General features: G+C 45.9%; 1 protein-coding gene across 2 annotated transcripts in view; it reads right to left on the bottom strand.

The window, feature by feature from the left end:
* The window catches only part of LOC140428290 (cas scaffolding protein family member 4-like), a 132856-nt gene that overhangs the window by 80989 nt on the left and 36864 nt on the right, over positions 1–15003 (bottom strand). For both annotated transcript variants that reach the window (XM_072514601.1, XM_072514602.1), the window contains exon 2: positions 2278–2703. In XM_072514601.1, coding sequence (XP_072370702.1) covers positions 2278–2703 — 426 coding nt within the window. The remainder of the gene's footprint in view (positions 1–2277; positions 2704–15003) is intronic.

The raw sequence follows: 15003 nt of genomic DNA, 5'->3' as shown, positions 1-15003 counted from the left end.
GAGGTCTTCCCGGATGCCCTCCACTCCATCCGGTCACTACTTTGTACACCCACCAATCAGACACCTCACAAACTTCTCCTTGTCTTCCCTAGGAAGTCCTCCTCTGGGACCTTGCTCCCGACCTGGCTGGCAGCACCCGGACCTATCCTGCTACAAAAACATGTGCGGGCGCACAAGTCGGACCCATTGGTCGAGAGGATCCATCTGCTCCATGCTAACCCCCAGTACGCCTACGTGGCATACCCCGACGGCCGACAAGACACGGTCTCCCTACGGGACCTGGCGCCCGCCGGAACTCCACGCACCTTCCAGCCACCAGTCCCACCCTCCCCTCCACCGCAGCACCTTACAGGAGGATAGGTCCTTCCGCCGGCCCCGTCTAGGCCCCCCCACCCCCCGCGCCCCCCGCTCCCTTCCCAGGTCAACCGTTTTCCCCACCAGCGCCGTCTAGGGGTGATGAAGCTGCCATGGAGATCGAAGCCACGCTCCCAGAGTCACAGACGCCCGAGCCTCCACCGGAGTCACCACCGAGGCTCCGGTGATCACAGAGGACGACCAGGGCCCCGATCAACTGATTGCTTCATTTTAATTGTAATCTGTAAATATAAATCACCAAATGTACATAGCTATCAGACTTGTAAATAGTGACTAAACACTGTATGGCGGTATTACGGTACCTCCATAACTAACTATAGCATGTTGTCATGTTTTGTAGTTTCTGGCCACCACCCCCGCCGGACTTTTTTTTAACAGGGGTGAATGTGGTATTATAGGTATTACGGTACCTGAGAGGCTAAAGTACCATTGGTAGAACCTGTATGCTTGCTATTGGCTAGAGTGTATAATAGCTCCGCCCTGATAGGCGGGGTATAAGAACCCGTGCCGCCCCAGCAACCCTCATTCTGTACCTGAGCTTCTGGGGGAAACATCTAGCTTATTAAAGCCTTCAGTTGGACTACAACCTTGCTTTAGTGGTCATTGATCGTGCATCAGTGGCGAAGGCCACAACATCGGCCTTCCTCCTCTCCATGAGCTCCGGCTTCTCTGAAACCCCAAATATCGCCACCAAAGCGTCCGGGTGCATCTCCACGATTCTGGCTAAGACAGCGAACGCTCCCGCCCAGATTCTTCCCAATATTTTGCAACCCCAAAACATGTGCGTGTGATTCGCTGGCCCCCCGCCCACACCTCTCACACTCATCTGCTACCCCCTGAAAGAACCCACTCATTCTCGCCCGAGTCATCTACACCCTGTGCACCACCTTAAACTGTATCAGGCTCATCCTTGCACAAGAGAAGATCTCGTTTACCCGACGCAGTGCCTCACTCCATACTCCCAATTGATCTCCCCTCCCAACTCTGCTTCCCATTTCTCCTTGATCTTTATCACCCGCTCACCTCTCTGCTCCCCCAGCGACTTGTATATATCCCCAATTCTTCCCCCCCCCCCCCTTCTCCATCCGTAAGCAACAGTCGCTCCAGCAGGGTGTATCCTGGCAACCCAAGGAACCGCCTCCAGACCTTTGGCGCAAGGTCCCCCTCGGCAGCTCTACCCTCTCCCTTAGCTCTTCCAGACTGGCAAACTCTTCCTCCGAACACAGATCCCTCACCTTGACCAGCCTCACTTTCCTCCACCTCCTGTACACACTATCCATCCCCCCCCCCCCGGCTCAAACCCATGATTCTCACACAGCGGCGTTAGCACTGACATCCCTTCCACGCTAAAATGCCTCCTCAGCTGATTCCATATCTTCACTGTGGACTGCACCACCGGGCTCCTTGAATACCTTCTCGGAGCCATTGGTAACGCTTCCATCACCATAGCCCTCAAACTAGACCCCTTACTAGATTTCTCCTCCATCCTAACCCACTCTACTCCTTTTCCTTCCCACCACCGCCGCACCTTGTCCACATTTGCCGCCCAATAATAATGAAGCAAGTTCGGCAACGCCCCTGTTCCTTGAACTTTAATATAGAAACACCACCCCAAGCCCAGGAGTACAGTGAGATTTTAAAACGATTGTCCTGTTCCCTCCCTTGAGCTTAACTACACTGTCAGGCAATCAAATTCTGTACAAAATTACAGCACTCACTCCCCTCACTATCAATGTGCACTTCAGCAGCACACATGAAGACTGGTGAATGGTTATGGTAAATGGATCAGCCGTATCTAAAGCTGGTTATACTGCTAGTGAATAGTTACAATTCTTCTACAGCTAGTTATACGCCCAATGAATAGTGAGAATGGTTGTTGGATGTGGAGGAGTAAGCTCTTACCTGACTAGGAGGTGCCAGCCCTCTGTCAGCATAGAATTCAGCAGCTGACTTTGGCACTTGGTAGATCTGACTGTGCGACTGAGGCGTGGACGGCACATGATAGACATTATCTCTTGACCCAGAGCTAGGAGTTGAGGACAAACTTTGATGTTGTTTTGTTGGCGTCTGGTAAATGTTCTGCTGAGTGGAACTGCACTGTTTTGAGTAGGATGAGGAGTACAGAGATGGGATGTCGTACTGTGATCCAGTAAGCAGCTGCAGGCGGTTTCCAGGGGCGATGCCTTGCCGGCCATGAAGGGAGCATCGCCACCATCCTTCATCTCCTTTGACGTTCCGTTCTATCACGGTCAGTATGTCTCCTTTACAGAAGCCGAGCTCATCCGGCGTCTCTGCTTTGTTGTCATAGAGAGCCTTTGCCATAAGATTCTGTGACAAAAGAAAAGGGACATTGAGCAACAAAAGGAAAATCTAAGAACACCTTTCCTGCTATAAAAGCACACTGGTGACTTCCAATCTGGCCATGTCTCAATTTAAAATTCTTACTCTTCTTTTCAAATCCTTTCCCCTCCGTATCTCGGTAATAACTACCAGACTCTGAGATATCTGTATTCAGATAATTCTGGCCTCTTGTGCATTCCTGACCTCGGCAACAACATTGAAAATTTGCCTCACATTGATATTTAGGGGAGAAAACAATTCAATGCAAATAAAGACATGTGGAAAAGTAGTTGGACACAAAAATATGAAGACATGCTAGAACATAGATAGAGACATGACCATGTACAGGGACATGGACATGCGTTAGTACACAAGAGTGAAGACATGAACACAGACAGGGATACAGCAAAGACATCAACGTGTGCTGTGACATATAGAGTCAACAAGATAGAATGTTTTCCTGATTCCCTCTCATCAATTTAGTAGATGATGGTGGAGACACTTGCAAATGGTCATTTGCAGCCATTTCCTCAGGGCTTCAGCTCAGCATACTCCAAAATTGCAACAAGAAAATTGAGAATTCCGCTGCAGATATTCTACCCAATATCTAGAAAACACCTGACGAAGAATCCAGAAGATTTTGTCCAAATGTCTCATTGCGATGAATTGTGGTTCATGAATGAAGCTTAAGAGGTCGGCTCAACCCTTGCATAGAAACCTTGGGCCGGATACTCCGTTTCCGCGGCTACGTGCCAGCTCAAACAGAGAATTCCAGGGCATGTTACGACCCGAAAATTGGCGCCTGACCCTGAGGGGCTAGCAGCGGCGCCGGGTGAAACTCCCGCGCCAAAATCGGCTAGAGAATGGCCGCACATGCGCACAGTGACGACTAGCAGCGGTCGCGTCGTACAACATGGTGCTGGCCGTGCGCAGACCCAACCCGCCATCCGCGACCCCACAGGCCACCCCCCACCAGTGTCCCCAGCGGCACGGCTCCTGGCTGAATGTGGCAGCGTTGGACACAGTCTGCAGCCCCCATGCTGGGTTCACGACTGCTAAGACCACACGTCCCCCACGCAGTCGGGAACTCGGCCCATCGGGGCGGAGCATCGCAGGAGGTCCTGCCAATGATGCAGCAATGCTGTTGCAATGGCGTGCGGCGCGTGATGCGATTACACCACTTCCAAGGAGCGGAGTATGGCTGACCGGCGTCAAACTGGCGCCGGCCCAGATTTGGGCGTCGGAGTGGATTCTCTGCCTGATCGCCGATTATGATATTGGCATCGGGCAATGGAGACTCCCGCCCCAGATGTTGCCAGCTCCTCCCAAGAAAATTACCCATAGCCCAAAGCTGTTGGTAGTGGAATGAGCACCCCACTACATTGTTTTCAACACTGTTTGGCAATAGTAATTCTTGGTCCTGACGCAGATTTTACCCTCCAATTGCAAGAATAGCATTTGTTTTTCTGGATTATATGCATCCTTTGTTTTCGCAGCTGTAGCCACCTGAGTTGGCCACTTCCCGACTTAAAATGGAGAACCGCAAAGGCTGAAGGGAAATTCAGCCAACACAGGCAAAGACTAGCAAATACAGAAATCATGTGTATTAAGACCTGTAAGGAACCAGACAGCACTGAAACCAGCAGCCATCTGCATAGTAATGTAGCAGCCATCTACATATTAATGAGCGATCCCCGGGAACAATCGAAACATTTTAAGGTAAACAAAGCCAAGCCAGACTCCTCGGCGCCAGCAGGAGCCAACACAAAAGAGGTTAACGGACACTTAAAGACCGCCCAACGATCAGGGAACCGCTCCAGCATTGGAGAAATCGAACCAAGTGATTGGAACAAAGTCCAATCACGTGAAACCAGGTACGGGGTCCGCCCCGAAAGGCAGGAAGCCCCTGGGGACTATAAAGTAAAGCCCCCCCAAGTTCAAATCGTCCTTCTTGGCAGGGTCACTCAGCAGCGAATCAACCCTTGAGAGTGAACTGCCCAAGCTGCCTCCAAGCAAGTAAGTCTCAAGTCAACGCTCGCTACGAGATAGGCGCTCCTAGCTGCCAGTCCATGCCAGCTTTTGAATCCCGTAGACTCAGGACCTGAACGAAAGGCCATTTGTTCCCCTGACCTGGTGGGCCAGTCCAAAGCTAAGTATAGGCCTGTTAGTTATAGAGATAGTTTATTAAGTAGAATTTATGCATGAGTAGCGATTACTGTGTATAATAAATGTGCTTTGATTTGAATCTTACTAATTGGTGTGTTGAGTTATTGATCATTACTTGAACTTGAACCTTGTGGCGGTATCATAAAGATACCTGGCGACTCTAGAGCAAAGGTCATAAAACAGAGCCAATTGAACCAACCAAAAGTTAACAACACAGCTTGGTAGTTAGAAAACATCTGCAACAAATACACTGTGGTCCAGAATGAACAAGGTGCTGGGGGTTATGGTTACGGCTCCCGGAAGAGGATATCACTATGGAAATTTTCTTGACTGTTTCCTGACTGATATCTGAGAGCAACATGCCTCACCAGTTATGTGGATGAAAAGAGGAGACTTTTATGCCATCAACCAGACAGAAGTACTCAAAAGCAATTTTTTAGAAATTCCTTCATGGGGTGAATTTCCAACCTGGTGTATCAGCCAGCCCCACTTTGTTTTTAATTAGGCAACAATATATTTCTCCATCTCTGTCACTAAATCACTGGTCAATTGAAGTGAACAGCCAAGAGTGGAAAGTTATGGGAAATACCCCCAGGGATCACAAAGAACATTATTGACTGGAAATAGAATAGGTTGAAGGCTTAAAAAATATTGACAATCATGGAAATGAAGATCAGGTGTGGTGCATAACAGGCGGCTGCATTGATATCAGCAACTCAACACTTCTACTCAAAAGTTTGAAATGATCCCACCCCCCCGGCCATTTTTAATGAGATCTTATGGATGAAACATCTGTATCCCAACCATCGTAAATGTCATCACAAAGGTTCAATTAGGCAACCTGATTCTTTCTATAGTGTTTAATTAGAACAACAGCCATCCATTCAGCTGTTGAATTGAATACATCTACTGGGGTCAATTTCCCCTCACACATCAGTTAATGAAGAGGGTTCGGTTGTAAAGTGAACAAGTCAATACCAGCTGTCAAGGGAGTCATCAATACCCAGCTCTGAAGAAGAGTCGTACAGACTCTCTCCACAGACGCTGCTGGACCTGCATGAGCGTTTCCAACAATTTTCTGTTTTTCTCACAGATTTCCTGATCCACAATATTTTGCTTTTGTTGTTTTTTTAAAGGGGTCTGACTGCCTCCATGACAAGACAAAAACATCCAAATCCCTCGGGGCCAGTAATGCACCTTTGCCATTCCCAGTCAGTCTATTTCCCTCTGACAAAGGTCTACAGTCAAATGGCGAAGTTGCAGACCCTCTGTGCACGAACTGTGCACGTGGAAGATTGACTCAATTGAGCAGGACCCGGATTATATACATGATGTTCTGTAATATAAATGGGATATCAAATCCCTGTAACAATGAAGAATTTTTCCTGGTCCAGTCTAATATAATCTAAGAAAGTTCTATCGTGGTTCAATAATTTCTGGCGTATAAGTATGTACAAATGTTCACTCTGCTTCTGTACTGATTTCTCCTCAGTTAAAGGTTGGCAAAGCAGAGTCAGGACAAGTGAGGGTTTTTGCACAACAATGTACATGTATATTCGCTTTGAGGCAAACTACTTTTCAGACCCACGCATACACATGCTGGGTGTTTATGTTTATGTCAGGAGCAGGGAGCCCAATTAATTTTGCAATTACCAAGAACCAACCATTCTTCTGGAATCACACCTAAACAAGCACCAGCTCACAAGCAGCATTGAAACTTCAATAAAGAGCTATGGGTTCCAAAACAAACAAGACACATTGTGAGTCAAAACGTCCAATTATCAATCTCATCAATGCTTCTTCACCAAAGTAGGAATTCAGTCAAGCTCCATACGGCATTCTGAGAGCTAAAAGTCATTGTATACTGGCGGCTGGGCTATGAATTAGCTCTAGGCAGTAGAGTAAAAGGACAGGACGTACCGAGGTCCCACACTGTCATTGGGTTGCCAACTCTGGATCGACACACTCTTTTAGGTTTCATTACATGATTCCCCAACTTTAAACTGACCCCCCCACCACCCCCGAATTTGCTTCTGGCAGTGACCTGGAGATTAATCTTTTAATTCCTGGATGCTCCAGGTTAATCCTGAAGGGTTTATGAGGTTATTTCTCCTGAACGCTCCTTCACTGATATTGGGTCTCAGAGTGCAATAACCCCAGTGTTTAGAAGTATGTGTGTCACTGAATTTTCTCACTGGGAAACAAAGAATGGGCCAACATGTCACACAGCTGTAATCAAACAGCATTAAAGGCATATTTTACTTTTAAAAGTAAAGATCCAGGGCAATTTGGCTAATGGGATCCGGAATTGGAGCGTAGTGGTTTAAGGTTGTTTTTGTAACTGGAAGCCTGTGTCCAGCGATGTAGATTTAGATTTAGGTTTAAATTTAGTTTTGACACGTGTACCAAGGTACAGTGAAAAGAATTGTTCTGCGGACAGTTCAGGCAGATTGCTCCACACATGAAAACACAGAACATATGGTAAGTACATGAGGATACATGATGAAAATACATAAACATAGACAGCAGGTGAAGTATATGGTATATAATGCTACAAATGTAGAGAAGATGCATGAAGAGATCAGTTCAGTCCACAAGAGAGTCATTGAGGAGTCTGGTAACAGTGGGGAAGAAGCTGTTTTTGAATCTATTGGTGCGGGTTCTCAAACTTTTGTATCTTGTGCCCGATGGAAGAGGTTGGGAGAGGGAATAACCCAGGTGGGAGGGGTCTTTGATTATGCTGCCCGCTTTCCCAAGGCAGCGGGAGGTGTAGACAGAGTCAATGGATGGGAGGTGGTTTCGCGTGATGGACTGGGCTGTGTTATTCCAGGTCCACGGAGCAGTACCGCAGGAATTAGTGCTGGGTCCCTTGCTGTGTGTAGTATAGATTAATGAACTAGATGTGAATGATGGGGTATGATCAGAAAATTCACAGATGACAGGGAAATTGGTGACGTAGTAAATAGTGAGGAGGAAAGGGCAATATAGACAGGCTGCTGCCAATAGACAGTGGCAAATGGAATTTAACACTGAAAAGTGTGAGGTGATGCATTTTAAGAGGACTAACAAGGCAAGGGAATACACAATGAATAGTAGAACACTAGGAAGTACAGACGATTGGAGGGAGCTTGGGGTGCATGTCCAAAGATCCCTGAAGACAGCAGGATAGATAGATAAGGTGGTTAAGAAGGCATATGGGATACTTTTCTTTACTAGCCGAGGCATAAAATTATAGAATCCCTACAGTGCAGAAGGAAGCCATTTGGCCCATCAGATCTGCACCGACCCATTTCCCCATCCTTTCTCCGGAAGGGCAGAAGGTTTTTATTTAGACAGGCATCATGGTCGGCGCAGGCTTGGAAGGCCGAAAGGCCTGTTCCTATGCTGTACTGTTCTTTGTTCTTTGAATGTGAACCTCAAATTGAAGACCAAGCTTGATAAGAACTGAAGTGCATCTCCAGAAAGCCTGTTGCCTGTGAGAATTGATTTTTCTAAGCTACCAGGACCCTGAATGAATGACCCTGCAAAAAAGATCATTACTGAGCTGTAAACCAGATACTTTGAACAACCAGTGTGTTGTGAGGAAAGTGTGCTAAAGAATCACTATTTGAAGCAAAGACCTCCACCCCTCTGTGTTTGTCTGTCTTGTATGCGTGGGTAGAGAGTGGGACAGTAGGCATTAGCCTGTTGTTATCCAGTTGTATTTACTGCATATTTCATGATAGTTCTTGCAGTATAAATAAACAGTAACTGTGTTTCAACTTACAAGCCTGGTGACTGTAATAATTGTGCAGCCATGGGCCAAAGACTTCAAGAATTTTTGTTAATTCACTTGTGTTGTGACTCCAGGACGAGAGGGGCTGGAATTGACTGCACACTGGGCCAGGGTGTAGTAACAGGTACAGATCAGGCATGCTCTGTTTGAAAAATAACGGGCTTTTTTTGTTTATGAGCTACAGAAATATTGGAGATGAGGAAATGGTTTATTGATTAATAGTTAAGAACATCCAATCGGATAATGGAAAATCATGTCCATTTTCCAATTGCCATGCAGTGTATTGCGAGGATGAAGGTGTTGGATAATTCTCCTTCCTTAAAGTTAGTTTTTATTACCAAATTATTTTGCAGGGAGTCAGAATTTATTTTTATATCGAAAATGGGAGAAAGTCAATGAGGAAGAAAATAGAAACCAAAAACCTTGGATAAAATCAGAGAAAAGAATTCAAAGCTTTTTATTTTGAATATTGAAAATACCCAAGAAAGCAAGGAAAGGACTTCAAGAAATCATACAGTCAAAATGACAACCTGCAAATGATTCCCAATGAACTCATGAAGGTTCCTTAGACAGCACCTTCCAAACTCACAACCTGTACTGCCTAGAAAGACAAAGGCAGATCCCTGGGAACACCACCACCTAGAGGTGCCCCTCCAAGTCACTCACCATCCCGACTTGGAAATATATCGCCGTTCCTTCACCGTCGCTGGGTCAAAATCCTGGAATTCCCTCCCTAACAGCACTGTGGGTGTACCTACACCTCAGAATTCCAGCGGTTCAAGAAGGCATCTCACAGCACTTTCTCAAGGGCAAGTAGGGTTGGGGAAATAAATACCGGCCTAATCAATGACACCCACATCCCATGAATAAATGAAAAAAACTGTTTTACAGGGACAACCAGCACATTGTGGTTTAACTCTTGGACCATTTAATTTCCAATGTTAAAAATTAAATTGGTAGATCTTTATTTATCATTATGGCTCTAATTACTTACCTGTCAATATGTTGTTGAGGTGATAAACACTATTTGAGATTATACCCAGGGCAACAGTTATGATCTTGATTTTTGTGAACCATGTCTTGGTGTGCAATTTGAAACAACCTTGCTGATCTCAATCTTCAGGGAAGATCAGTGTCTGCTGACTATGTCAGTTCACTGCTGTCTTGTTTCAAACAACAGCTTGTAGTTATAAACACATTTAACATAATAAAGGTGCTTCACAGGAGCCTCATCAAACAATGTTTGACAGCCAGACACATAAAGGGTTTATAGGGCATGTGACCCAGAGCTTTGTCAAAGAAGTGAAGAATTGGGACATCTTAGAGGAGGATGGCTTTGGGAAGGGAATTCCAAAACTTAGGATCTGGTTAATTGAAGGAATGGTAGCCAATGATTCCTTCAGGAGCGATGGAAATCAGAGTTGCGCATAAGTCCAGGATTAAAGGAATGGAGAGCTTTCTGTAGGACTGGAAGAGGTTAGAGAGATAGTGAGGGATGAAGCCATTGAAGGATCTGAAAACAAGGATGAGAATTTCAAATTTGCGGCATTGTCTAAACTGGGAGACGTTGTAGGTTACTGAGGACATTTGTGACTAGGATTAATGGGAATAGCGTCTGCTGCAGTATTAATATTTTAAGAAAACCCGGGAGCCCACTTGAAGAAAATCTAAATTCCACAGGCTTATGTCTCTTTTCCTGAGAATTGGGTCCAAAGATGTGTTAAGATGGTGTCAGCAACCTCAGACATCACAGATGCAATTTGCACACAATCCCAGATCTGATTTTTGATCAACTGACAGGAGGCAATTTGAGGGGCTTTGTTCCCCCTCAAATTTAGAAGTAAATTATTAATAATTTGCGATGCAAAAAAATCCAAAATTGTTTTTAAAAGCTGATTTTAGAAGCCATCACTGTGAGCACTGACGCCAGGATTTTCTGGACCCGCTGCCAGAGATACGGTGACCCAGCCAAAAATTTAATTGATTTTCAGCAGGACCAGATGATCCTGGAGAAGGTCAGGGCTGGAAAATCCTGCCCTAAATGACAGCAATTTCTTGCTTGCAAGCGAGAAATTAGATAGTCACTTTTGTCTTTAACCATTGGTCCTGAGCCAGCTCCTCAGCACTGTGTACTGCATGCTCGCCAAAATATTTACTCACTTGTAAGTCAGGCCAAAAATGAGGCCATTAATTCCACTGACAGTACGAGAGGACCCTGATTTTTTTTTTGAATGTGCAATCAATGCAAATTCCTTTCCAGAGCTAAACTGGCTGGTTCCCATGCATTTTAATTCTATTAGAGTTAGCAATACAGATGCTGTTTTTCTTCCTCTGCCTCTCCTTACTGATTTGCAAGCTCTATCTCAAAGTATTTTATGCGTCTGAGCAGTCACTAGCTAGTCTCCCTTTACATACACCTCATTGTTTGAGCTGGTCTCATAAAAAGTGTCCCATAGTCAGGCTCGCACATTGGGAAGACTGAGACCATTGTCGGTCCCTTCCGCCATAGGCCCCATTCCCGCACTACTGATTCCATCTTTCTCCCTGGCAACTGTGTGAGGCGAAACCACTTTTTTTGCAGCCTCTCACCCTGAGATGAGCACTGATAACAGATCTGCGCACTCATTATGATTCGTATTTCCACAACTATGACATTGCCCCTGTCTTAGCCCCTTGGCTGCTGAAACCCTCGCCCATGCTTTTGTTAACACCAGGCTTGACTGTTTCAAGCACTCTTGGCTGGTCTACCACATTGTACTCTCTGTAAACCTGAGGTAACCCAAACCTCTGTTGCCCTGTCCCATCTTGTTCTAAGGTCTGTTCACCCAGCAGCCCTGTGCTCTCTGACCTACATTAGCTCCCGGTCCAGCAATGCCTCGATTTAAAACATCTCATCCTTGTTTTCAAACCCCTCCGTGGCCTCGCCCCCCCCCCTTCCCTCCCCCCCCCCCCCCCCCCTTCCCCCCCTTCCCCTTCTCTATAGTCTTTTCCAGCCCCCAAACCCTCTAAGAGATCTGCACTCCTCTAATTCCGGCCTCATTCAATCACCCCATTATGGATGACCAGAGCTGCCTGGGACCTAAGTACTGGAATTCCTTCCTCTCCACCATACTTTCTTCCTTTAAGATGGCATTTAAAACACATATCTTTGATCAAGTTTATGGTCATTTACCCTAATATGCCCTCATTCAGTGCACATTTTTATATAATGCTCCTGTAAAGCACCTTGGGATGTTTCTTTATATTGAAGTGCTAGATAAAAATGTTATCATTACTGATCTTTAAGCCTCAATGTGCAGTGTATTTACTCTGTAAATCATGCATTCAGAAGAAAGAGTTCAGGTTCCATGTTGACCCATTTGCACTAAGTATTTTCCCCTTCGTGGCTTTAGTATTCAAAATATTCACCTCCATAATCAAACACTTGCTATGCCACAACAGCTGGTTTGAAAGTTAGGAAAAGCAAACTAGTTTGTCAGCCCAGCTGATGTACAGAACCCAAAGCTGTTGCCGTGTTGATGTCATGTATTGCACGGGCATGCGGAAGGCTGTGACAAATGGTTCATTATTAATGGCTGCTTCACACCACTTTTTCCAGGGAGCACCAGTTGTGTCTGGCCCACAGCACTGTTCCTTATCACGCTCCACTCACGTTTGGACTGGCTATTTTTATATCCTCTTCAAATTTATTCAACAGCTTATCAATTTCATGTTTGAAGGAGGAACATTGCCTTTGATCCAATGGCAGCTGTCTTTCATTTTCCTTCAACATGTCCTGCAAACGCTACAAAAGCAGAGGGAGGAATGTGGTGTGCGTGTTGATCTTTGCACTGAAATTCTTGGCTTACCCAAGTGATCAATTTAGCCAGTCAGTGTCAATTCAACCATGAAAACCAACACATTGGGGCTGTTTAGCACAGGGCTAAATCGCTGGCTTTGAAAGCAGACCAAGGCATGCCAGCAGCACGGTTCAATTCCCGTACCAGCCTCCCCGAACAGGCGCCGGAATGTGGCGACTAGGGGCTTTTCACAGTAACTTCATTTGAAGCCTACTTGTGACAATAAGCGATTTTCATTTCATTTCATATTGCCTGATTTTGCCTTCACCCAATATCTACTTACTTCGAGAAGGAGTCACTGTCTGTAATCACCAGCAGAGTCCCTGGTTTATTTTACCTACCCCATGGCCAACTGTGCAGAAATTACTACCTCCCCATCCGAGAACACCTCAACATAGATGAGTATTCAAACACTGACCCTCCTTGTCTGTATAACACTGTAAGTACATTCACCCATTAAGTCACCAGTAGAACCAGGCCTTAAAGGTGAAATTCTTCAGCGAATCTGCTCGGAGGGTGGAGGAGTACTGAACGAGATGGCATCACAGAAAAATTGAACTTCTTCATAATATCTGACTTAAAATTAATTTTCCCTGGTCCCTACTATGTGCCAGCTGGTCAGCTGATCTGTGCAGATGAGGTTTGTATCAGGCTTTGTCCCTCACCTTTCTATGCTATGTAGCGGATTTCTGCTACGTAGTGTTTGAGCCTCAGTGCTCAGGAGAGGGAGGAATGCCTGTGCATTCCGATTACTCTCCAGTGACCCTGACAGGAAGGGCACCTGCGTGGATGTTGGCTGAGGACAGGGACCTGAATCTCCACTCGGACAAGGTACCAGAGGTCACTAAGCATTTGTGCAGCAGTGGCAGGCTTCAGGAATGGAGGAGGCGGCTAGGGGAGAAAATTACCAGGATTTATTTCCCATCCACCTCTTTCCTCGTGTTTGCAGATGTGCGGCAACGTGGATTCGGTAGACCTGCTCCGTGCCTCTGTCAATAGTGGCCAGCATGATACCAAAATTTGTAGAGGGACAGGTAGTATTGAGGAAGCAAGGGGGCTGCAGAAAGATTTGGACAAGCTAGAACATAGAACATAGAACATTACAGCGGAGGACAGGCCCTTCGGCCCTCGATGTTGCGCCGACCTGTGAAACCACTCTAAAGCACATCTACACTATTCCCTTATCATCCATATGTCTATCCAATGACCATTTGAATGCCCTTAGTGGTGGCGAGTCCACTACTGTTGCAGGCAGGGCATTCCATGCCCTTACTACTCTCTGAGTAAAGAACCTACCTCCGACATCTGTCTTATATCTATCTCCCCTCAATTTAAAGGTATGTCCCCTCGTGCTAGACGTCACCATCCGAGGAAAAAGGCTCTCACTGTCCACCTAGGTCCACCCATTTGCCACTTCATTGCCCACTAGGAGAGTGGGCAATGAAGTGGCAAATGAAATACATGAAAAGTGTGAGGTTATGCACTTTGGAAGGAGGAATTTAGGCATATTTTCTAAAAGGGGAAATGCTTAAGAAATCAGAAGCACAGAGCAGCATGGTGGCGCAGTGGGTTAGCCCTGCTGCCTCACGGCACCGAGGTCCCAGATTCGATCCCGGCTCTGGGTCACTGTCCGTGTGGAGTTTGCACTTTCTCCCCGTGTTTGCGTGGGTTTCGCCCCACAACCCAAAGATATGCAGGCTAGGTGGATTGGCCATGCTAAATTGCCCCTTCATTGGAAAAAATGAATTGGGTACTCTAAATTTTTATATTTTTTTAATTTTAAAAATAAATCAGAAGCACAAAGGGATTTGGGAGTCCTTGTTCACGGTTTTCTTAAGGTTAACGTGCAGGTTCAGTCAGTAGTTAAGAAGGCAAATGCAATGTTAGCATTCATGTCAAGAGGGCTAGAATACAAGACCAGAGATGTACTTCTGAGGCTGTATAAGGCTCTGGTCAGACCCCATTTGGAGTATTGTGAGCAGTTTTGGGCCCCGTATCTAAGGAAGGATGTGCTGGTCATGGAAAGAGTCCAGAGGAGGTTCACAAGAATGAACCCTGGAATGAAGATCTTGTCGTATGAGGAATGGTTGAGGACTCTGGGTCTGTACTCGTTGGAGGTTAGAAGGATGAGGGGGAACCTTATTGTAACTTACAAGATACTGCGAGGCCTGGATAGAGTGGATATGGAGAGGATGTTTCCACTTGTAGGAAGAATTAGAACCAGAGGACACCATCTCAGACTAAAGGGACGATACTTTAAAACAGAGATGAGGAAGAATTTCTTCAGCCAGAGGGTGGTGAATCTGTGGAACTCTTTGCTGCAAAAGGTTGTGGAGGTCAAGTCATTGAGTGTCCTTAAGACAGAGATAGATAGGTTCTTGATTAATAAGGGGATCAGGGGTTATGGGGAGAAGGCAGGAGAAAGGGGATGTGAAAATATCAGCCATGATTGAATGGTGGAGCAGACTCGATGGGCCGAGTGGCCTAATTCTGCTCCTATGTCTTATG

The sequence above is a fragment of the Scyliorhinus torazame genome, chromosome 8 (assembly GCF_047496885.1).
Source record: "Scyliorhinus torazame isolate Kashiwa2021f chromosome 8, sScyTor2.1, whole genome shotgun sequence".
Classification (NCBI taxonomy): Eukaryota; Metazoa; Chordata; class Chondrichthyes; order Carcharhiniformes; family Scyliorhinidae; genus Scyliorhinus; species Scyliorhinus torazame.
Note: the sequence above shows the minus strand (reverse complement) of the source record. Positions and strands in the feature narration are given on the sequence as shown.